Genomic DNA, 26,401 nt, shown 5'->3' with positions numbered 1-26,401 from the left:
TTTAAGGAAAGAAGTATGCTTAACTCTTAACAGCACAATTTAAATGATTCAATATATAGAACATTAATTTACAAAGTCTTCAGTAACACCGAATTATCTAAATCATTTAACCACCTGATTATAAGCAACCATGAAAATTATCTAGAGAAATGAAGCCTCTTCCCTCTTATAAAGTAATTCACCATATAGATACTTACCAAGTGCACTTGTTGCATCTTCAAAAAGGTTTGACCGAGAAGAATCACCTGATGTACTGTAAAATGTTTTTAGAAAATCATGTATCAGAAAGTATGTAAAATTTACCTTAAAGCTTAGTAGCTGTCCAATTTGTACAGACTCTTGGTTTTAGTTAGATGTATAAATCTGGCTACAGTGTTTAAAAAGGCTTCCAGATTAAAATCCAAAGCTTTATCCATAACATTTATGGATTGGGAAGAATTTTAATACTCATTCTGTTCTGAAAATCCATCATTTAAAGAACTTACAAATAATCTGTAAGTCAAATCACAGTCAAAGAAATACCAAAAGCTGTACATGATAAACAGCACATGTAGAAACTGTATTTGGCTGGAAAGGCCTGCGAAGTCTTTATATAGTAGAATTTCACTTAGATCTTATAGTTAAGTTCTGAAAACAGAAACTGCAAAAAAGTATTCAAGCAAGGAACATAGCATAAAAAAAAATGCAGAGGCAGGACAGACCCGAGCTATAACCAAGTTTTAAACCAGTTTAAAAGGACTAAGTTTTCATGGGACTTCCTTGGTGGCCCAGTGGCCAAGACTCCATGCTCCCAATGTAAGGGGCCTGGGTTTGATCCCTGCTAGGGAACAAGATCCTACATGCCACAACTAAGAATTGCTGCAGCCAAATAATATTAAAAAAAAAAAAAAAAAGCAGAGGAGGCATCTCCTGATCTCCCAAATATATTAAAAAAAACCAAAAAATTAAGTTTTTGTTAGGCGACTGAAGAAGATGAGTCTAGAAAACAAAGTAGACACGAATACGATGATGAAAGACCAGGAAGAGAAGGCCAAAGAAAAATGAGGTTCACAAAACTGGTCAAGACAGCAGTTAGCAATTTAAATTACAACATACACAGACACAATATACACATATACCTGTGTCCCAATTTTACAAACAAAACTCAGTAGACTTCAGTTCTGACAAAACCCTACAGCACAGCAAGACAACGGAAATACCCAACTTTGGATTCATAAATTACTTAGAGTTTCCTTGTATCCCCAGGTGCTGTGGGCAGGGTTACTTCTGCCAAAGTGCCTGGCATCCTAACACTCAACATAACTGGTAAGCGTAAAACTAGCATTTGGTACCCCACTCCAGTACTTTTGCCTGGAAAATCCCATGGACGGAGGAGCCTGGTGGGCTGCAGTCCATGGAGTCGCTAGAGTCGGACACGACTGAGCGACTTCACTTTCACTTTTCACTTTCATGCACTGGAGAAGGAAATGGCAACCCACTCCAGTGTTCTTGCCTGGAGAATCCCAGGGACGGAGGAGCCTGGTGGGCTGCCGTCTATGGGGTCGCACAGTCGGACACGACTGAAGTGACTTAGCAGCAGCAGCAGCACTTGGTATAATTTTTAACGTACCTTCATTAACTAATGTTTAGAAGGCAAAACTTCAAAATGAAGTTTTTGAACTATAGTTCAACACTATACACACACACATATATATGGAAAGAAACTCTCCTGCCCTGGACCCTACCCAGAGACAACCACCACCACTAGTTTCTATATACTGACTTGTGTCTTACTGTTGTGTTTTGGAATAACTGCATGTCAGAAGAACTACAACTGCCTCAATTTTTCCCAGAGAGGCATGACTTTCCATTTAATTGATCAAATCAAACTAATAAGAACCTGTTTGGTTTCCAATCTTTAAATTCTTTCTGTACTCAAATTTATTAATCATTTCTTTCATGACTTTTTTGTGTTAAGATTGTTTTTCCCATGTTTTCCTCTAGTTTACGATTTCACTTCTACATTAAATCTTTCTCTGTTTAAAATTTATTTACTCTTTTTTCTTTGGGCCACACTGTGCAGCATATGAGATCTTATTCCTCTACCAGTTAATCAAACCCATGCTGCTTGCAGAGCCGTAACAACTAAACCACAAGGGAAGTCCATAAAACTTATTTTTATAAGATGACCTCCAGGTAACTAGACATTTACCCCAACAGCATTTCCCAGAGTGGTCTGAAATTATTTTTATCTTATATTAAGTCCCTGGATGTATATTGGTCTGTTTCTAGACTACTATTTCATCAAGTAGCCATTCTAATAAGAGCCATTCTAAATTTGCAATCACTACCATGCATAATTCTTTGGCGCTCGGCTTTCTTCACAGTTCAACTCTCATATCCATACGTGACCACTGGAAAAATCATAGTCTTAACTAGATGGACCTTTGTTGGCAAAGTAACATCTCTGCTTTTCAACATGCTATCTAGGTTGGTCATAACTTTTTTTCCAAGGAGTAAGCGTCTTTTAATTTCATGGCTGAAGTCACCATCTGCAGTGATTTTGGAGCCCCCAAAAATAAAGTCTGACACTGTAGAATTGATGCTTTTGAACTGTGGTGTTGGAGAAGACTCTTGAGAGTCCCTTGGACTGCAAGGAGATCCAACCAGTCCATTCTGAAGGAGATCAGCCCTGGGATTTCTTTGGAAGGAATGATGCTGAAGCTGAAACTCCAGTACTTTGGCCACCTCATGCGAAGAGTTGACTCATTGGAAAAGACTCTGATGCTGGGAGGGATTGGGGGCAAGAGGAGAAGGGAACGACAGAGGATGAGATGGCTGGATGGCATCACTGACTCGATGGACATGAGTCTGAGTGAACTCCAGGAGTTGGTGTTGGACAGGGAGGCCTGGCGTGCTGCGATTCATGGGGTCGCAAAGAGTCGGACACGAATGAGCGACTGAATTGACTGACTGACTGACCGTGCATAATACATTTTATTACCTGGCAGAATTAATTAGACCCTTCATTAATGTTCTTTTATAGAACAATTTGTGCTATTTTTGCACACTTTTTTTCTTTTTAAACCTTACAGATAACACGGAGATACCGTTTAACCACCACTCAAATCTTGATTCTAACTCCACACTCCTCCCCCTCCCCAGAGGAAACCATCTTATCAGTTAGCGTGAGGTCCCTCTGCTACTGTTTCTCTACACATTAACATGCTAACCCACAGAAAATATGAATATTGTCATGTGGTTTTTGTTTGGTTTATGGTTACTGACTCTACTGTTCTGCAATCTGCTTCTTTTCACTCGATTAACAAAGCCTTGAAACCACATTTATTTAATATGCATATATACTGCATACTTTACCTGGGCTACAGTACTGGATATTAGAGTTTCTTAAACTTTAGGAAGCCTAAGAGTTCACCAGTTTTACTGTTTAGTCGTTCAAGGCGTGTCTGACTCTTTGAGACCCCATGGACTGCAGCAGGCCAGGCTTCTCTTTCACTATCTCCCTAGGGGACTCTACTAGAATTCACTAGCAGAGCTTGTTAAAAAACAGACTTCTAGGACCCTCAAGTCGAGAATTCTGATTTACAGAGGTCTGGGGTGGAGCCTAACAATTAATTTCAAAGTAACTCCCAGTAATGTTGATGCTGCCTATTTACTGCCACACTACGGAGAATTCCATGGAGAGAGGAGCCTGGCTGCTATAATCCATGGGGTCGCAAAGAGTTGGACATGACTAAGCAACTATCGCTCAATATGAATAAGCACAGTTCTCTAATATGAACAAATAACAAGTCAAGTCATGCTCTTACTAATGGAATTTAACTTAGTTCCAATCTGTCCTCAATCACAAGCAATACAGCCCTGTGCACAAGTTTGGTTTCTCTACAGTAGATATTAAGGAGTGGAATTTGCACTGTAATATGTAGTTTTTACTGCCATCCACACTTTACAGATGAGGAAAAATCCAAAGATGTTAATTTCTTTTCTAAGGTTAAGACCAAACAAATGTCAGACCTGAACACAATACTATGTAGCAACTGGAAAAACTTACTGATATGGAAAGATGTAGATGACAGATGTGACCATAGTAAAATAATATACAACAAATAATGATGGGGGACAATGTCAAGTTGTTTGTATGTCAAGCTATAATATACTGTCAGGTTATTTTATGATTCTTATTCTTTTGCATCATTTGTATTTCCTAACTTTTCTATACAAAAGTTTTTTTTCCTTTCTCCCTGGGAGAGAAAGAAAAAAAAAATCCAGATTATGGAAATTTAAACAGACATAAAAAGCATACTATTTTAGTCAGGGTTCAAAGTTTAGATAGAAAGTTTGTTTGATCCACACAATAATCAAAATAAATACACACACGAAGTACCTGTTATGAACACCCTCCTATGCAATTTCCTGGAGCCCCGTTCGTACCTGTCGGTTGACGTTGGAGTGGTGGCCACTGGGGTTTCCACTGGCCTCTCCGCAGGCTTCTCCTGCTTTGCTGCACTAGCAGGCGCAGGCTCAGAAGATGCTGTCGTCGGTGCTGGAGTGACAGACACAGGTGTGGGAGTGGGAGCCGAAGCGGGGGCAGGGGCTGGGGCCTGAGTCACAGCTGGCGCTGTGGAGGAACTGACTGTGGTGGTGGCGGCAGAATTTGACTGCTGAGTTGTAGCTGGTGCTGGTGTTGTCACTGCTTTAGGCTAAACACATTACAAAGCAAAATCATGCATTATGATAAAATACTACATTATTACCTGACCTCTGGATGCTATAAACAAACATAACAACACAAATTTTTAGATTGAAAGCAATTTTGTAAGGTGACATAACGAGCGATAAACAGCAGCAATCTGAATCATTATTTACGTTACACATTCAAAGCTGCTAAGAGCATATATATATCAACTATCAATCTCAATTAGTTCTAGCCAATGATTTCAGTCTTAGCATCATTATGAAAAAGAATCAAAAAAGCAAATATTTTAAAACATAAAGAATGTGTGTATCCAAAAAAATAAATAAAAGAAACACATAATTCACCCCCGAAACTTCATAACTGAAGTTTCTTGGTTACAACTTTCAAGTATTTATCCTCATTTGAAAGCATTATGAAAATAACTCCCTTGAAATTAAAGTATAAACAGAAGTATGATTAATGAACATGCCAGATAATCTGCTGTATTTTAGAAGAGGGAAGAAAATCCCAATGTTGACCAGAAGCCAATGGGTTTAAGTACAAAGAGACTAACATTACTTCTGAGATGTATATATAGTTAAACAGAGGCCAAGTAACGTTATAACTGCACGCTCAGCACTTTCTGAACTAAAATCAGAGCCATAAGCATTCCCACCAAGCAAAAAGCAGTTACATATGTGTAAAAATCACACTATATGAGTTTTATCTTTCTCCGAAGGCCTATCAATGCTCACGACCTACTTAGTTCATAACTTTCCTAAGGTAAAAAGGTAACTGATTTGCTGGAAGATGAGATTAAAATTCAACATAAGTGCCCCAGGTATAAATCAACAAACTGTAAAAGAGTGGACTTGTGTCTTATTCTAACTGAGCTGGTATAGAGTGTATTGGGAAAAACGTCTTGGGCAGGTAGGGGGATGGGACATAGCCCCCCTCCTTTACCTATAGTAAGAGTCTTGAATTTGGCTCTGCGATTTTTATTGCCAACGTAATTTCCTGCAAATTATTAATGTTCTATAACTCCAACTAGATAAGAATGTAATTTAAATGCATTATGTCCATTTACTATTTCCCTTAAGATCAATATAATACTGATTATATATATATGTTATATATGTATATTATATATGTATAGTGATTAATATAATACTATAATATACCATGTCCTCAAGGTCTCTGTTGCCACAAACAGCTTTTCAAACCTCACTCTAAATAGTACCAAACCCATCTGCTTTTCAAAGGTCCTCTGCTTAACTTTTGATATTAATAGTTTTTTCTCTCTTCTTTGTAATAAGGGAATTTCTCACTGCTTCCAAAATGTTTAACTGTAGCAGTCTTCTTCCCCTTCTAAAAGCTGGCCTATGTAAAATAAGAATCTGCTTGGCTCCAAGTAGCTGTTTTTCAAAAGCATGCACCTATTCTGAGACCCAGCCTGCTTACTTAGTTATGCTCTTAACAGTCAAGGTTACCATAATACTAAAGGAAATAAAACCATAACAAATACATACCCAAATGTCTGTGGCTACCAGACACACTATGTATGATAAAATTAAATAAGGGAATATTATTCAGCCTTAAAAAGGACAAATTCTGGCACATGCTATAATACGGCCAAACCTTGAAGACATTTTATGAAGGAAAATATTAATAAACAAGTCACAAAAGGAATCACAAAAGGAAAAATACTGTATGACTCCACTTATATGAGGTATAAGGTGTAGTCAAATACACAGACAGAAAAGGTAACAGTGGTGTTGGGCTGGGGCACGGCATGGCTATTTACTCTTTAACAGGTACAGAGTTCCAGTTTGGGAAAATGAAAAAAGTTTTAGAAATGGATGGTGGTGATGGCTACATAACAATGTGAATGTAGTTAATGCCAAGGAGCCATACACTTAAAAATGATTAAATTTGTACATTTTATGTTGTGCATTTTATCAGTTTTTGAAAAAACTAGTTGAGACAAAGTTTCCTCATATGATTCTGTTAATCTGTATTTAATGTTTAATATTTTAATAATTAAGTGCTTAAATATATATAACAAAGTATTTAAAAAATTAACCCCAATACATATGAAATGTTGAGCTGTTTTTTGTTTCTTACTACAAAAGTATGCAGTAATTAAAATCCGTTTGTTCAACTCTTTATTTTCTACTGCATATATTCCTTTGAGACTTAAAAAGTCTTTGACAAACTGGTTTGCAATTACCTATTTAAATTTAGTTTGGGTGCTTGCAAGTAGCATTATCCCTAGATTATTAGGAGCTCAGAATTTAGATCATAATTCAATCTTAAAAATGAGCGTCATAAGTACCACCACTCCTCTACTGTCTTAACACTCTACTGCATATTTATTTATCTTTCTGTCTTTCCCTTTTTCTAGTTTCTAAAAATCTATCTCATTGACTAAAAAATATCACTGAAATTTTTAGTCTATATGCCTTTTTGGCCTTCAGGCATTTGTTAGGTCTAGTACATCATTTAGCCAAGTCCTTTTAAGGCATTCTTAATAAAAACTATAAAATACGAAACATTTGAAGAATCACATTCTCTAACTACATATTTTGTGATTTTACTAATCCAACAATACCTAATAATGTTTAACAGGACATTTCACATGTATCAACTGTTTCAACATATTTAAAATTATGCTCAAACTACAAGTACATAGAACTATTAACATTATGGTTGACTCAAAGCAAACTGTTAACACACTTAATAACTATTAAGTGCATGCCACTATGGATGTATATATACTGTTTTCACTTAAAAAAAGTAAGTGTAAAGAAAGACTTGGGATCTTTTTTTTTTTAAACTCACATGGATGAAGATATATACAAGGAGGCTGAAACTTACTTTTGTCACCATAACTACCACGAAGTTTTTCTCATCAATTTTATATTCTTTTAGAGCAGTATCATCATTGAGGATTTTGCCTAGTACATTAAGAAAAAAACATATTATTAAAGGCACCATAAACTGTCTTACACTGAGGTTAAAACAATCATAAACATTAATTTTATCAATTAAAACTTTCCCCAAAGAGAAACATTAACCAATCAGCCAAGATATACATAAATGGATACAAGATTAGTTAAGAAGACATGAGCATCTGACTAAAAGACAGCAAGCACATACATTGTAGATATCTGAATCCCAAGCACTTCTTAAAAATTATTTGTAATTCAAAAAAAAAGACTTGCTAGGTAAGGAGATATCAACTAGGTCCTGAGAAACAGGAGATCATGAAAACAAATAAAATTCAATTTTGAGACGCTCAAAGATCTACCCCCAACCCGGACTGGGAATAACCTATAAACCTTCTTGATGGAGGGAGAAAAGTACTTCTTACTCCCACAAATACTGGATACTTGAAACAGAAATGTTTCACTGCCATAAAAAGTAAGTACTCATAATGACTTGGGACACAGAAATGTCAAGATACAGAACTGAGTAAGCCACATGGACTGTATGACTTCAGTCATGCAGAATGACAGACGTAAGGTCAAGATTCCTTCAGGCTTCCTTTTCCTTGAAATTAGTTTTCCATTTTTAAAGTTATTGACTTAAAAGCAGCAAGCATTAAGACAAACGGGAATAGTGTCTCTGTCTGCATAGGAATGAAAAAAACAGCCAAGAGTAGGAACCAGAAATTCTAGTTTTATATCTGCCACCAACTACCCATGCCTCTTCAGGCTTCTGAGTCCTCATCACAGGGCTGGTATTTTCCTCTAAACTACCTCAGTTAAGAAAGTACTACAAAATCTCTATCCAAAAACAGACAAGAATCCAGGGTAAGTCAAGATCCATCTTACTGACATCCGCACTCAAAGTGCTCAGTATTTCTTCTAAAGAACACAGATAAGAATTTTCTCCACAAAATTCACCTATTAAGTCTATTTTTAACATACATCTTCCTGGTTACCAGTGAGGCTAGTTAATTTGCAACTTCCTATTCATATCCTTTGTTGCTTTTTAATTGGGTCATCCTTTTCCCTACTGATTTGTCAAGAGCTCTTCATATAATCTGAATAATAATCTTTTTTTCCCCCTGTCATTTATTGTAGTGTCTTTTGACATAGGTTTTCTATATTCTTCAGTCAATTTTGGTATTTTATTTAAAAACAGATAAACTTATGGCTTCTCTGGTGGTCCAGTGGTTAAGAATCCACTTTTCAGTGCAAGGGACACTGGGCCGATCCCTGGTCCCAGATGACCCGACATACCACGGAGCACCTAAGCCTGCGAGCCGCGACTACTGAGCCCAAGCGCCGCAACTGCTGAGGCCCCTGAGCCTGAAGTCCGTGCTCCACAATGATAGAAGCCACTGTGGCGAGACGCCCACACACCCCGAGGAGCAGCCCCTGCTCCCGACAACCAGAGGAAGCCCACGCACAAAACCAAGACCCCATAGACGAAAAATAAAACGACATTTCAACAGATTACAAAAGGTGCTCAGTTTGATGGGAAAACTAAAGAAAACACATGCAGAACAATAAAACTGGACCCCTATCTTGTGCCACTCATAATGATTAACTTGAAATAGATCAAAACTTAAACATAAGGACTGTTACCATAACACAGGGAAGAAAGCCAGAAATTGTGGCTTTACCAACAATTTTTGGGGAATCACGAAGAAAGCACACACACACAAAATTCGACAAATGGACTACATCAAACTCAAAAGCTTCTGCATAGCAAAATAAACAATTAACAAAATGAAAAGAATTCTACAGAATGGGAGACAAATTTCAAAAACCATGTCAGTTATGTGGCTAATATCCAAAATACATAAAGAACTTAATAACAAAAAAATCAATCTGTTTAAAAACTGGCAGATTAAATATAAATCAACATTTCTCCAAAGAGGATGTGGAAATGGTCAAGAGACAGATGAAAAGATGCTCAACATCACTAAGCATCAGGGAAATGTAAACCAAAGCAAGACACTACCTTACATCTGTTGGAATAGCTTGATGAAGGAGACAAGAGGGGCTGGTGAGGTTATGGTGAAAAAAGAATCTTTATACACTGTTGGTGGGAATGTAAATTGGTCCAACCACTATGGAGAATATGGAGGTTCCTTAAAAAATTAAAAACAGATCCACTGTATGACCCATTGTGTGTATGAGTTATGTCTTTTTTATTCATTCATCCCTTGATGGCCATTTTGGATTGTTTCCATATCTTAGCCATTGCGAATAGTGCTGCTATAGACATGGGAGTGTATACGTCTTGTCAAAATCCCGTTTTTCACTTCTTTGGGTATATACAATATTATTCAACCATGAGAAAGACAGTAACTTCCTATCTGCAACAACATGAATGGACCTTGTGAACATTATGCCAAGCAAGATAAGTCAAGCACAGTATGATATCACTTATATGTGGAAATGTATGTGGAATTTAAAACTCTGAACTGTAAAAAAAAAAGTTATTTTACCTTGGTAGTTACCAAACGTTTGGGGCATGGGGGAGATAAGAGTTATTGTGTTTAAGAGTACAAATGTGTAATGAGTATTAAATATGCCATAGAGATCTAATGCACAGTATAATGAATACAGACAATAATATTGTTAATTCTGTAATGTGGTAAATATCACTACAACAGCAATCATATTACAATATGTATCAGAGTTAACACTTTGTACACTTTACACTTAATGTCACACAAAGTAATCCAATAACATTTTTTAATTCAAAAAATAAATAAAAACAAATACAGCCAGTTACACAATGCTTACAGAAGAAAAAACTAACAAGCAAAACTAACATTACTGGATGGAGAAATACATAAAGCAAATGTGAAAAATAAGAGGACTGAATATTATAAAAGAACATTCAAATGACTGTTCATTCTCTGCTTTTATCTCTACAATGTTTCTGACAGAATCAATTTGTATATGCTACAATTCTTAAGATGGCAATTTCTAAAACTAAAAGATAACACAGTACACATGAAAATGGCATGTTAATTTCAGTACTTAATTCATACCTGCATAAATTAACTTTTGACCTGCTACAGGAAAGGCATCTTTACCCTTTTCGGATTCAATCTTCTCTTTCAGTGCTCTCACCTATGGGAAAAATTTTAAAATATTTGAAAAAAATATAAACAAAGGAAAATCCAGAATCTGAACAAGTGATGCAACATAAAAATTTTATACATATTATTGATTCCAAAAACTTAAAAGATCATGTCTTCATAATACTATTTTAAAAAATTCTATTGATAACCCATACTATTAGACATGGTTAAGTATAAACTGTTTTACCATCTGTTACACAGGTTTTTTTCCTTAAAAGACTTTCTTAGTTGACTTTAAAAATCTATTCAAAATAAATGTTTCAAAAGCAGAAACTATGGTTCTCATTATAAAGTTTATGGGTTTATTTCCCACAGAGTAGGAAAGTAAAGAAAAGCTCTCTAATCTAAAAGGTTTAAGAAATAAGGTGGTCTTGTCTACAATGATAAAAAGTAAGTTAAATGTGAATGTCAAAAAGCAAATTATTTACCTTAAAAGTGGCTAATGTTTCATTATAATCACCTGCGGGAACTCTATAAAGACCAATTAAAACATAATTTCTGAGTGTGGGTCTGGACATCATTATTTTGTAAAAGCTTCACATATGATTTCAAAGTTTGGCCAAGGTTGAGAGCCACTATATTACTTAACTGATCGAACAAGTTGCTCACCAGTCTCATCTATAAAGAGGGACTGGAACGGATGATCTTTATGGTTTTCTATCTCTAAAATTACATGACAACAGGTTCATCATAAAGTACTCAGAAAACAAATGTAAACTATTTCCTAAGTAGGGTGGCATAGAAGTTAAAAAAGAGAGACACCATAAAACTAAATTTCTCTTAATGCCCAAGAATCAAGGGGGAAAATCTCATTTCTTTCAATTCCCAGAATACTTCTGAAAATTGTACAAGTTGATAGTTCTGAGCTTTATGTGGAAAACTGTCATGGATACAAAAGGGAGGGCTCCTCCCCAAATCACACTGTTACTGTAATATAAGCAGTGGACGGAGGAGCCTGGTAGGCTGCAGTCCATGGGGTCGCGAAGAGTCAGACATGACTTCACTTTGACTTCTCACTTTCATGCACTGGAGAAGGAAATGGCACCCCACTCCAGTACTCTTGCCTGGAAACTCCCATGAACGGAGGAGCCTGGTGGGCTGCAGTCCATGGTGTCGCTAAGAGTCGGACACGACTGAGAGACTTCACTTTCACTTTTCACTTTCATGCATCGGAGAAGGAAATGGCAACCCACTCCAGTGTTCTTGCCTGGAGAATCCCAGGGACGGGGGAGCCTGGTGGGCTGCCGTCTATGGGGTTGCACAGAGTCGGACACGACTGAAGCGACTTAGCAGCAGCAGCAGCTGAAATCCAGACCCAGATCTTCTGATTCCAAGCTTTAGAGCAGAGTATTTTGCAAATGTCACATAAATCACCCTTGCTATACTTATCTTCCTGAAGTGGGTCAGTAGCATCACTGCTATTCTGTTATTTCCCAAAGTGGAAACCAGTCACAAGAATCTCAACCACTAAATATATATGAGTACAAGAGGGAAAGTAGGGCAAACAACAACAAAACACCCTTCCAATCATTTTATTACTAAATAACACTGCTTCAAAGAAATCAAAACTGTGATTAAGAATATTAAGCAATAACAATGAGAACTCTATATACATTAATACCTATATGATATGATTTAAAAAGTAATCACAGACTAACACTAAACATTATTGAATGAAAATTAACAAACTAAGCATGTAATCACTGCAGATGGTGACTGCAGCCATGAAATTAAAAGACGCTTACTGCTTGGAAGCAAAGTTATGACCAACCTAGACAGCATATCAAAGAGCAGAGACATTACTTTGCCAACAAAGGTCCGTCTAGTCAAGGCTATGGTTTTTCCAGTGGTCATGTATGGATGTGAGAGTTGGACTGTGAAGAAGGCTGAGTGCCGAAGAATTGACGCTTTTGAACTGTGGTGTTGGAGAAGACTCTTGAGAGTCCCTTGGACTGCAAGGAGATCCAACCAGTCCATCCTAAAGGAGATCAGTCCTGGGTGTTCATTGGAAGGACTGATGTTGAAGGTGAAACTCCAATACTTTGGCCACCTGATGTGAAGAGCTGACTCATGTGAAAAGACCCTGATGCTGGGAAAGATTGAGGGCAGAAGGAGAAGGGGATGACAGAGGATAAGATGGCTGGATGGCATCACTGACTCAATGGACATGGGTTTGGGTAGACTCCAGGAGTTGGTGATGGACAAGGAGGCCTGGTGTGCTGCAGTTCATGGGGTCGCAAAGAGTCAGACACGGCTGAGCGACTGAACTGAACTGAAGCATGTAATTCAAACAGAAATAACAAGACACATACCAAAAGGAAAATGCGCATAAAACAAATTAAGAGAAATAGTAGAAAATGGTTCCTGTAGCAATAGAAAAATGCACAAATGACAAGGCAGGCAATTCACAACTATACACCCAATAAAAAGAAAAGCTGAACCTCATTAATTACCAGAAGCACAAATTTTAATGTCAGATTATCATTAATCCAATAACGGTCACACTGGAAAAGATTGTCTTGAATAATTTTTGGTGTTAAGTGTGAAGAGAGGGATAAACTTTCAGAATGAGAGCATCAAATGATATAGTGTTTTGTGGACAATCTGCCAAAATGTCTCAGTATTTTGGCAGAGGGTGTGTGGGACTGCGTGTGTAGATTCAACCTGGCAATACCACTTTGGGTCATACATCAAAGAAAACAGAGCTAGACTTTGGAACCAGGTTCACTGACCCATCCAAGCTTCTGGCATTATTCCTTTACCTCAACCCAATGATCTTCACTTCCAATCCATTTAAGTCATCTACTCACAGCCATTTAGAACACAGGTTGAATCTCATCATCCCCAAAATGCTCTTCAAAATTATAATAAAAGTGCTAATCTCTTCCCATCAACTCTCTCAGTAACTGCTCACCACACCTGGTCTTGCACTTCATTACAACTCTGGTCCCTTGAGCCTCTCCTTTCATTCCAGCTCTGCTCAGCTTAGACAATAATGCCACTGCTTCTGTCACTTTCTAACATCACACACTTGTCTTCCTACTGCTCCTGCCAGGCACATTTCCACATGTGGGCCAACACAGCTGAAGTTTTCAGTACTCAAAATTGACTTCAACCACTCTGTGGTGTCATACACTTCTACATTACTTAGCTAACAAATCTCACCTTTAACACCTAACCAGCTACCTATCCACATTCACAGTCTTCTAAATGTTACTGAAGAAAAGGAAAGACATCCCCAATCCTTCTGTTCCCCTGGTTAGCCCTCTCTTCCATCCTCCACGACGTTGTTTCAAATCTGTACTCTCCTCTAAATCTGATTCCCAACACTTGCACCCTCCCCGCAGATGACCACTTGAATCCTACTTCATTCAAGACACATTCAAGACAACACCCCAGGAGCTCACACTCTCAACTGGCTGTTTCCAAACTGACACATGGGGTTTTTTCCCATCCATTCACTAATCTCCGTTTTCTTCTCTACTAAATGAAAGGTATCCCTCTCTTCAAATCTAATTCCTGTTGTCCCTCCAGTATTCTCCAGTACCTTGCTAGATTCATTCTGTTTCCTATCCCCTCATCCACTTTTATTTTCAACCTCTCCCTCAAGGCCAGTTCATTTCCATTCATATTTACACAGACCTAATTCTCTATCATCTTAAAAACAATCCCCTCCCCCAATCTGTCCCCTGCTAGTTACACTCTCCTCCCCTTAGACTCAAGCAGTTTTCAAAAAAGTTAACTACATATTGCTTTTACTTACTCACAACTGCATACTTCTTACTCAAGAGTGCAATACAATGTGGATAAACTGAAGCATAGACTTTGTTCTCATTTTGCTGCTTATCTTCTGCAGCAGCGCTACTCCTACATTGACAGTAAGGTGGCCCTCCCCAGTACCCCTGAATTTAGCAGCCGACACGTCTTAATCCTTCTCTACAGGATTCCTTGATCTCTGTCACAGCTGACAGCACTGAGCCATTTCTCCCTTTCACACTGTCTTACCTTGGATTCCGTAACACTGAACTCCTCCAGGTTTCCTCCTACCTCGATTCCCTCCATTCTGAAATCCCCTCCCTTGCCCAGACCTTTAAGTGTTACTCAAGGCTATGCTTTTGACTGAATTTTCTTTTACACACTCTTCCAGGATAATTTACCTCATCTACTTCTAGTTTTAAGGACCAATCGGATGTCACCTGTATCTCTAGCCCAGTTCTCTCTACTAGAAACCTTCACCGGATATACTATAGGCATTTCAACCAGAATGTATTTGCTGAAGGATGGTTTCTAGACTACTTTAAATCTTCTATAACCCAATCAAGCTGAGCACCATTTTGAAACAGCTTATACAGAAAAGCCTTCTTTTCAGATTTCGTGAAGGAGGAAAAGGTAGCAACTCTTGCACATGGCTTCTCTGGGAAAGGTTATGTCCAGCAGCCAATGTAGTTACAACTTCTCTAACATAGTCAACAAAAGAGTCCAAAATGCAGTACTTGAGTGCAACCTCAAAAACGACAGTGATCTCTGTTCATTTCCAAGGCAAACTATTCAGTATCACAGTAATCCAAGTCTATGACCCAACCCCTAATGCTGAAGAAGAGGAAGTGGAACGGTTCTACGAAGACCTATAAGACCTTCCAAGACTAACACCAAAAAAAGGTGTCCTTTTCATCATAGGGGACTGGAATGCAAAGTAGGAAGTCAAGAGATACCCAGAATAACAGGCAAGTTTGGCCTTGGAGTACAAAATGAAGCAGGGCAAAGGCTAACAGAGTTTTGCCCAGAGAATGCACTGGTCATAGCAAACACCCTCTTCCAACAACACAAGAGACGATTCTACACATGGACATCACCAGATGGTCAATGTCGAAACCAGATGGATTATATTCCTTGCAATTGAAGATGGAGAAGCTCTATACAGTCAGCAAAAAACAAGATCAGGAGCTGACTGTGGCTCAGATCATGAACTTCTTATTGCAAAATTCAGACTTAGATTGAAGAAAATAGGGAAAACCACTAGACCGTTCAGGTATGACCTAGATCAATTTCCTTATGATTATACAGTGGAAGTGACAGATACAAGGGATTAGATCTGATAGGGTGCCTGAAGAACTGTGGATGGAGGATCGCAACATTGTACAGGAGGCTTGTGATTAAAACCATCCCCAAGAAAAAGAAATTCAAAAAGGCAAAATGTCTGAGGAGGCCTTACAAATAGCTGAGAAAAGAAAAGAAGCAAAAGGCAAAGGAGAAAAGGAAAGATATATCCATCTGAATGCAGAGTTCTAAAGAATAGCAAGGAGAGATAAGAAAACCTTGCGCAGTGATCAATGAAAAGAAATAGAGAACAGAATGGGAGAGACTTGAGAACTCGTCAAGAAAATCAGAGATACCAAGGGAACATTTCATGCAAAGATGGGCTCAATAAAGGACAGAAATGGTATGGACCTAACAGAAGCAGAAGATATTAAGAGGTGGCAAGAATACACAGAACTATACAAAAAAATCATCATGACCCAGATAATCACGATGGTGTGATCACTCACCTAGAGCCAGATATCCTGGAATGTGAAGTCAAGTGGACCTTAGGAAGCATCATTATGAACAAAGCCAGTGGAGGTGATAGAATTCCAACTGAGCTACTTCAAATCCTAAAAGATGATGCTGTGAAAGTGCTGCACTCAATATGTCAGCAAATTTGGAAAACTCAGCAGTGGCCACAGGACTGGAAAAGGTCAGTTTTCATTCCAATCCCAAAGAAAGGCAATGCCAAAGAATGCTCAAACTACCACACAATTGCACTCATCTCACACACTAGTTAAGTAATGTTCAAAATTCTCCAAGCCAAGCTTCAAAAGTACGGGAACCGTGAACTTCCAGATGTTCAAGCTGGTTTTAGAAAAGGCAGAGGAACCAGAGATCAAATTAATGGATCCAACATCCATCAGATCATAGAAAAAGCAAGAGAATTCCAGAAAAACATCTACTGTTGCTTCACTGACTACACTAAAGCCTTTGACTGTGTGGATCACAACAAAATGTGGAAAATTCTTCAAGAGATGGGAATACCAGACCACCTTACCTGCCTCCTGAGAAATCTGCGTGCAGGTCAAGAGGCAACAGTTAGAACTGGACATGGAACAACAGACTGGTTCCAAATAGGAAAAGAAGTATGGCAAGGCTGTATATTGTCACTCTGCTTATTTAACTGATATGCAGAGTACACTGTGTGAAATGTTGGGTTGGTTGAAGTACAAGCTGGAATCAAGACTGCCAGGAGAAATATCAATAATCTCAGATATGCAGGCGACACCACTCTTAAGGCAGAAAGTGAAGAGGAAATAAAGAGCCTCTTGATGAAAGTGAAAGAGGAAGAGTGAAAAACCTGGCTTAAAAGCTAACATTCAAAAAACTAAGATCATGGCATCCGGTCCCATCACTTCATGGCAAATAGATGGGGAGACAATGGGAAGAGTTGAAGAGACTGTAGTTGTCTTGGGCTCCAAAATCACTGCAGATGGTGACTGCAGCCATGAAATTAATAGACACTTGCTCCTTGAAAGAAAAGCTATGATCAACCTAGATAGAATATTAAAAAGCAGAGACATTACTTTGCCAACAAAGGTCCATTTAGTCAATGCTATGGTTTTTCTAACAATCATGCATGAATGTGAAAGTTGGACCATAAAGAAAGCTGAGTGCTGAAGAATTGATGCTTTTGAACTGTGGTGTTGGAAAAGACTCTTGAAAGTCCCTTGGAGTGCAAAGAAAGCAAAGCAAAGCAGTCCATCCTAAAAGAAAGCAGTCCTAAAGATTCACTGAAAGGGCTGATGCTGAAATTGAAGCTCCAATACTTTGGCCACCTGATGCAAAGAACTGACTCATTGGGAAAGACCCTAATGCTGGGAAAGAGAAGGCAGGAGAAGGGGATGACAGAGGAAGAGACGGTTGGATGGCATCACCAACTCGATGGACAGGAGTTTGAGCAAGCTCTGGGAGTCAGTGAAGGACAGGAAAGCCTGGCATGCTGCAGTCCATGGGGTCATAAAGAGTAAGACATGACTGAGCAACTGAACTGAACTGTGCTGAGCCCCGTGTCAATGTTTCCACTAAGTCATCTCAAAAGATGGGCCTAATACTAAGCACTACGATCAGAGTAAACAACAAGTTTCTCCTGGCTGAAGCAGGGATATTCATTTTGCTGCTTATTTCCCCCTAGATAAAGGATGTTAGTTTATCACTGATTAGAGACAGAATATGGTTAAGACTCAATAAATCTAGTTTTTTTTCCTAGCCACATACTTCTCTTTTATGAAATTGTGCATTTTAAAAGAAAAACATACTCAACACCTACTAGACATAGCTAACATTGCTTTTTTTACCCAAAAGGAGACAATCATAATAATTTATTGATAAAGGCCAACACAAAAGCAGATCAGTTATCCTTTTCATCCCATTCTGTTCTGAGGTAGTTGTCTCTCACTTCTCCAATATTCCTCACATTAAATCCAGTGGTTCCAACTTATCATCTAACTTATCACATTGAAAAATGTGAACACTATATTGTATCCCATGACACTATCTTAGTTCAGGCCAACCACCATTAAAAGTAGTTATTTCCACGAATTAAAGTTGCATGTTTCAGATATAAAAGTAATGTCTTTTAAATCTTATCTCCATAGTAGTATAATGTTTTACAAGTCAGTCTTCCTACACATCACTTAGTTCATGGGTGCTACGTACTTACCATGTGTCAGGCAGTGTACAAAGAGCCTCACAATATTTAACTCATTTACTCTGTGTTAGATCTCTATTTGAATCCTGGCTGGTTATTCAGACAGACTTAGTATTTGAAAACAACAAATACTGTTGAGATTTGTGAACACTGATGCAGGCATTTTTGAGGCAATCTGCCATCCTTTGACCCAAAAATTCCACCTCTAAGTATCAATACTAAAGGGATGTTCACAGAAATACTTCAAAGATACATGAACGAAATGTGTGTAGTACACTACTTATTGTAATACTGCAAACAACCCTAAATATCCATCAACAGTGAAATGGTAAAATACATTATTGCTCATGCATACAGCTGTATTGTTAAACAATTCAATAAGAACAGTGACTATATAAAGAAATTAACAGAATGCATGTACATTAAAATGACTGGAAGAAATATTTACAATTATCTTTAAGGACAAAGGGCTCCTCTGGTGGCTCAGAGGTTAAAGCGTCTGCCTCCAATGCGGGAGACCCGGGTTCGATCCCTGGGTCAGGAAGATCCCCTGGAGAAGTTAATGGTAAACCACTCCAGTATTCTTGCCTTGAGAATCCCATGGACGGAGAAGCCTTGTAGGCTACAGTCCACAGGGTCGCAGAGAGTCAGACACGACTGAGCGTCTTCACCTTCACCTTAAGGACAAAAGCAATGGATTTTTAAATACATAGTGTTGTTGTTTTTATGTATTATATGCACACATTTTTCTGAAAAAAAAAAAAAAGACAAGCAGCATATACAGAATTCAACAGTGGTTACTTAGACCAGGGGCCTAAAGCCTTTTGCTCTTTATACACTTTACTTACTATAACAAGTCTCGATTGTTTTTAGTAATGAGGGGAAATGTAAGTAGTTTAAAAGAAAAAACACCTCATGGTACCCTCTTCCAACCATTACTAATATTATACAAGAATACACTGCAATTTATGAGATCTCATTAAAGCTGAAAATTCTGGATAGTTCAAACACTACATAGCCTAGCAAATTAAAAAATTAGTAACAGCAAGTAAGTTTTAGCCATTAACCATTACGTATGTGTTAGTCACTTAGTCAAGTCTGACTCTTTGCAACCCCATGAACTGTAGCCTGCCAGGCTCCTCTGTCCATGGAATTCTCAGAAAAGAGTACTGGAATGGGTTGCCATTCCCTTCTCCAGGGTATCTTCCCAATCTGGGGATCGAACCTGGGTCTCCCACATTGCAGGCAGATTGTTTACCATCTGAGCCACCAGTGAAGCCCCCATTAGCAAAAGGAAACAGAGACCTAAAGCAAAATCTGTTTACAAAAGGATTCCATACAGTTTATGGGCAAAACTTTTCCTTTTTGGTTCCCTGGGCGGTATCCTTCCATTTGGGAGACTAGTGCAGGCACCCGAGAGTATTTCCTGAATCCTTCCCACAAAGCGGGTTTCAGGTAATTCTAAAAACAGAACTGATTATGAAGATGTCAACTGACATTAATGCAGCAGGAAACTTCTTCCCACTGGACCAAAGGAAAGAAAAAATGTGGTACAATCTTTTTTTTTTTAACTGAAAAAATAATTTTCAAATTAGGGTTACGATCTAAAAGTTACTATTTTAAGTATAATTTGAAATTCATAATCCATTCTCCCCCAACAGAAACTATGATAATTAGGCTCCTAAAGCCGAAGTACTCAAAGTGTTAGTCGCTCAGTTGTGTTCAACTCTACAACCGAGAGCTGTTGGATTATAGCCCTCCAGGCTCCTCTGTCCGTGGAATTCTCCAGCAAGAATCCTGCAGCGGGCAGCCATTCCCTTCTCCAGGGGAATCTTCCCCGTCTGCGTCTCCAGCGTTGCAGGCGGACTTTTTACTGTCAGAGCCACCAGGGAAGCCCCTGGTAACCAACAGCAGCTACTAATTTCTTTTCTTTTTGTCTTTTTTTTTTAAATAAAAAAAGCCTATCTATTTATGCCAGTTTAATCTATTCTACAATATTATAAATACATTCCTAACAGTATGGTCTCATCAAGATCAAAACGGACACAGACTTTGAAGACAGTAAAGCAGAAATTCCCAAGTTACTTGTAAATTTTAAAGTCCCTATACAGGCAGAGAACGGATCTAATACACGACAAATAAAGCCACCCACCTAATACAACCAGACATGCAGAGGACAGGACAGAGGGAGAGACAACAACTGTTATCCACCTGCTCAAGCATCGAAGACCTATGCATACATATTAGTCATTTGTAGCTGGTCTACTTCCTCTGCTGGAATAGGTATATATGTTAAAGGGTTTATAAAGTTCATCCCCCTATAAAATTAGCTGTCAGAGAGCCAAATACAAGGAATGTATTTATCCAAACTTATAGGGAACAGACGTGTGATGTCCTTCAGCAGGATTCACTGTTCTATACCAAGTTTAAATTTATAACATTTCTTTCCAAAAGCAAAAGAAATTTTATATACTATCTATCAAATAATCTCAATTTCCAGGACTAAAATGACAGAATACTTCTCTCAACACTTAAGTTGCTGACTACATCAAGCGGAGAAAATAAAGATATCTCACACAAACCATGTTCAAAAAGGACAGTGAAAACACAGATCACAATGAATGGAAAACTGATAAAAAAAAAAACAGGATTTGTTTTTCTAAAAATTGCATAGATTTCTGATTTCACAATTTACCCAAATTTTCAGATCCATGATCTCATCTGATTTTCACACCAACTCTATGAGGAAGGTAAATCACTATTACTCCCATTTTACCCATGAGAAAACAGATTTAAGTATGCCACAGTCAAAGACACAAGGCAACTACAAAGTGGGGAAAGGCTCCCTCTAGCTTGGGAACAGTATGATGTATTTGAAAGAGCAAGATGTTAAAAAAAAAAAAAGCAAACAGATTCAAGAGCTACCCTCAAGTTCTGCTGTAAGGAAGAGGGGGAAACGGGACTGTAGACAAATGTGGAGACAAGGGAGGGTTTTATTAAAACAAGGACAGTGTTTAGATAACTCTAGAAATGGAAAAATCAATGATGAAGAAAAGGAGACCCAATGGAGTGACGTCCTTTATAAATGAGAGTTTAGGATGTCGTGGGAAAGTGAAGGAACTGGCCTTAGATAGCACTATCCACAATACAAAGCTATCTCCACAATCAAGAGAGGCTGTCAGGTAGAGTGAGAGTGGGACCATGTTGTTAAGCACTGTCACCAAACATACTGTGTATTTTCTCAAACTCACATAACCTTCAAAACGATCCTGAGACGGCAGTATTTCTGTGGCTGTATTCTTAACTTTACTGATGAGGAAACAGGCACAAAACTGGGTAACTTGCCAAAGGTCACATCACGTGGCAAGTGCTACAGCCAGGACTGAAAGTTAGGCGGCCTGGCTCAAGAGACATGCCACACCTGACCCTTGCGAGGGAGTGATTATAACCACTGGCTCTATTTTAGCTGGGCAAAAGTGGAAGCAGTAACACGAGGAGAGGGCCAGAGAAAAGCAGTATGGATAAAATGGATTGTAAGTCTCCTAAGAACTGGAAACAGAGGAACGTTAAAGTGAGGTACCAAAAACAGATTACTGTGGACAAGAGGAAGAGCTCCAGTTACTTGCCATGATAAGAGCTAGTTACCACTCCTGGTCTGAATAAATGAGTTAAGTAGAAGGAAAGGTCACCGGATGTGCAATTAATGAATGGACATCAGACTGTGGACAAGACCATCATTCAAAGACAGTGAAACTACCAAGGCCATTGACTGTGACCCCAGATAAGTTACTAATCATGCTGGTCTCCAATTCTTTTTAAAACACACATTATTACATATTTTTCACAATTCTGGTTTTTTTTTTTTTAAACAATGCCTACCACAGGCTGTGACACTCAGAATTATTGCGATTGTTTTCATGTGTCTCCCATGCATTCCTCAATTCACTCAAATCTAACTTCTGGCCCCACCGCTTCAAGGAGACTACTCACCTGGGTCACTTATGACCTCCAAGTTGCCAAAACCAAGTCATGTTCCTTGTTTTCATCTTACATTTTTGCAAGTAGCAGATACACTTGACCCTTTCCTCATCTTTTAAACTTTTTTCTTCTCTTGGATTCTTCCTCCTTCAAAGGTCGCACCTTGACTGCCTGACCTTTTCACTACTCAGTCTTCACATGGAACAGCACCCCAGGTTTCAGCCCTAAGCCCCATTTCATTCCATTCTCACCAAGGCTCCTCAACTCTAGTAGCTCTAACGGGTAATTTAGGCTCTTGGGCTCAATTTTGTCCAGAATGGGCACTGAAAAAGGTTGAGGCAAGATGATCTCATCCATTCCCATGGACTGAGGTCAAACATACATGTGGCTTGTCATGTCTCTAACCCCAGCCCAAATTTCCCTCTGGAATTGAAATTCATAGCAAATCTCCTTGTCATTTCCACCTAAATGTTTAGTAGGCGTCTTAAATGTAAGTCTTTGAGTTCCCACCCCAATCCCTAAACCTGCTCCTCTCTCAACCCTCCATGTCTTAGCAAAGAACATGGTGTTCATACAAGTTATACAACTAAAACCTTTACTTAATCTTTTATTTCTCAACTTCCCCCACTACAACCCATCATCAGCTCTTCCCTTCCAACCATATCTCAAATCCCTCCAATTCTCTTTATATCTCTACTGTTACTTCCCTAGTCAAAACTTCGACTCCTGAAACTGTTGTGCAAGCCTCACTGCTCTTCATACTGTCTGTTCTCCAGACAGCAAAGTAACCTTTCCAAATCATAAAAGAAATATTTTTTCTGCTCTGCTTAAAAGCCCCCAAAGGCTTCCTATTTTACAATGAAAATCTCCAGCTTATTACAAAGCCCTACAGGCCCTGGCCTCTTGCCTAACTCTAATCCCTCACCTCTCTTTCCCCTCACCTACTAGAACAACAAAACAGGCCTTTTTTGATTCCCAATGCACACCCTTGAAAGTCCTTCCCTAAAGAAAACACTCTCCCCATCTCTGAGTGCTTATTATTCAGATCTCAGTTTAAATGTCACCTTATTTAGAAAGGTCTTCTGTGACCAGTCCATTTAAAAGTAGCCACCTAGTCATGCACTATCACATTACCTCACCCTATTTCAATTCTCTACATAACTCTTACCATTACCTGGTTTTGAAAACTTGTTTTTCAACTGATTTATCCCACTATAACGTACACACCATGAGAGCAGAACCTGACATTTTTAGTAAGTATTCAACCAATACTAAATAAATTAACATGCAAAGATTGAGGGATCACTGACTTGGCAATTCACCAAAAAATGTATTTAGTTCATTCAAAAGATCTTTACCAAACTCTTCTTGCTGTTGTTTAGTCTCTAAGTCATATCCGACTCTTTGCAACCCAATGGACTGTAGGCTCCTCTGTCCATGGGACTTCTCAGGCAAGGATACTGAAAGGGGTTGCCATTTCCTTCTCCAGGGGATCTTCCTGACCCAGAGACTGAACCCAGCTCAGCTGCATTGGCAGATGGATTCTCTACCACTGAGCCACCTGGAAAGCTCCCTTAAATGCTTCCTGTGTGCTAAGTACAGATGCAAGCCATGCCAGATTTCCCAGGTACTTCCAGTATTTTGTTTTACCAAAATGCCAAGAAACCTTAGTTTTACCTCTGTGATACAGTATTTTAATACGTTAACTACTTAAAGGTTTTAATAATCTAGGAAACTTCCATAATAAGGCACTATCTCCAGCACAACTCTATTATAATACAATTAGTCACGATGGGAACAATGTGCTAAAAAATGATGGCTAGTAAATCCTATATACAGAACTAGTACTCAAGCAGTATTTTGCAGCACAAATGTATCACCAAGTGAGATAATTCTTTGCAGATTACTGTACAGATCAAATACACTGTCTATACTAATTAAAACTACTGTACTTTAGCAACTGTCTTATCAAAAACTTCCAATGTATACACATAGCTTTGTTGTGACTTATGTAGTATTTCAGCTTGTGCACTTAATGTCTCGCCTCAAACTCACTGTTGTTTTTCCCCCAGTTATTTTATAAGAGGAGATGAATTATTATTCTAATAATAAAAAGATTTTTGTAATGGTTAACACTAAGGGCAGTGCAAGGGTAACGGTCAAATAAATGGCACAAAATGGCAATGTTAAGGTTTCACTGATTTTAAACAAAAAGGCAGGGGAGGACTTTCAACATTCAAAAACTAAAGCAAATAAGAGCACCTTAAAAACAAATCTTGCTTTTTCTACTGTGTCCGTCTCCTATGCTATAGCCACCGACTGAGCTAAGACTATGTAAATATGTCTCCCCAAAAGCCCCAGACCATGTCTCCCGTGTCCTTGCATTCCTCTGGTTCTGCCAGTCAAAGCTCACTGAACATTTACTTGTTCAGCAAACGAATCACTCCCATGATTCCTCTTATCTCTCAGTCCTCTTTCACTCATTTTTGCTCCTACTCCTCTCAAGCTCACAAGAGTTTCTACACCAGCCATTTCAAGTTACTTAAGTAATTTAAGGTTCCTTGGTTACTTCTAGGTAAAAAATCAAACCTCTGAGTGGCCAACACATAGGTTTCAGACACCAAAATCTGTTCATTTTATGTGAATCTCCCTAAAAGTCTCACTAAAATCCTATTTTTTCCCCTTTATTTTAAATTTATTTTCTTAATATCCTTGGCTATCTAGTTTTCACAAACAGGATACTTACAGTCTGCCGATAATTATATAATTTTCATTGCGTCTTTTCTTACTGGAATGCTCTCAAATACGGTATTAAAAATAAATGTTAATTTAAAAATCACTATACAGATGCAATTAAAATAGCTCTAATGTTTTCCCCATTTCTGAAATTTAAGTCCATTAAAGTAAAAACCCACAAGTCATTTTAAAGTAAATGTTCCAGAATATCCCGATTAAATGTTTTCATTTCTTGTCCCAGACTAACAATGTTAGGTTTTACATTTATATAAACAGCAGCACAATTATACTTGGACAAACAGCAACAAAAAACTGAAGAAGCAACTCTGTAACTAAGCTTTCTGAAAATCTACCTTCAGAAGTATATGTTTATAATTCATATAAATAAACTGGAAAATAGCAACTTAGCTAATTATCTATACAAACACAATATTGGCTCTAAGATAATGAATGCATAAAATGCCTAAAGAGCAATACAAATCTAGTAGAACATAAATGTTTCAGTGGAGCTGTAGAAAGTCACTGCATATCTTCAATAAACCAGAAATATAAAACACTGCCCCCCGCCCCAAACCTTTAGGTTTCAATAATTCTGGAACTAATTGTGAATACCAGTTGGTAAAGTTCCTGCAGCACCAACATTACAAAAAACTAAAGTCAACAGCTATTTTATGGAAAAATTTGGCTGAAAACTAATTAAACAGCTGCATTTTCACCTCCATCCTTAAACTTATAAGTACACAATAAGCAGTAAAGGAATATTCAGGAAGAATTTGATGTTAGTGACAGCGATCCACAGGTGTTGTCAATTTTGAGGACACTGAATTTCTCATTGAAACTTGGTATCTCTTGCACCTTTTAAGAATTTATCATGTAGCATATTTACACATATAATTAAGTGCCTTGAGCTAAAATCAGTTTGTGCCACAATTTCAAAAAGCTTGGGAACTACATTTTTAAATAATTCAAGATGTAGAAAACTTCCTCCCTCAAAGGTACCCATTGATTAATAATCAATTCCATTTACTGACCACCAATTAAATACTATTTAATCTTCACATCTTTGTAAAACAGGTACATAGCAAATTATGTTAGAGCTGCAAATGGGAGCTCAGGTTTATTTAATTAACCAACACCAAGTAGACCTGGATGGGTGTGAGAGTTGGAC

At 38.2% G+C, this 26,401-nt stretch overlaps 1 protein-coding gene across 1 annotated transcript in view; it reads right to left on the bottom strand.

The window, feature by feature from the left end:
* Positions 1-19,035, bottom strand: part of RAD23B (RAD23 homolog B (S. cerevisiae)) — a 53,219-nt gene extending 34,184 nt beyond the window's left edge. Inside the window, exons 1-5 of the mRNA XM_010843618.1 lie at positions 18,968-19,035; positions 10,692-10,773; positions 7,553-7,632; positions 4,432-4,700; positions 198-253 (exon numbers count right to left, since the gene is read on the bottom strand). Of these exons, the coding sequence (XP_010841920.1) occupies positions 198-253; positions 4,432-4,700; positions 7,553-7,564 (337 nt within the window). The 5' untranslated portion in view covers positions 7,565-7,632; positions 10,692-10,773; positions 18,968-19,035. The remainder of the gene's footprint in view (positions 1-197; positions 254-4,431; positions 4,701-7,552; positions 7,633-10,691; positions 10,774-18,967) is intronic.
* Between the last annotated feature and the right edge of the window lie 7,366 nt (positions 19,036-26,401).

This window comes from Bison bison, unplaced genomic scaffold, assembly GCF_000754665.1.
Source record: "Bison bison bison isolate TAMUID 2011002044 unplaced genomic scaffold, Bison_UMD1.0 scf7180017864183, whole genome shotgun sequence".
NCBI classification, from domain to species: Eukaryota; Metazoa; Chordata; class Mammalia; order Artiodactyla; family Bovidae; genus Bison; species Bison bison.
This window is presented reverse-complemented; position numbering and strand designations above follow the sequence as displayed.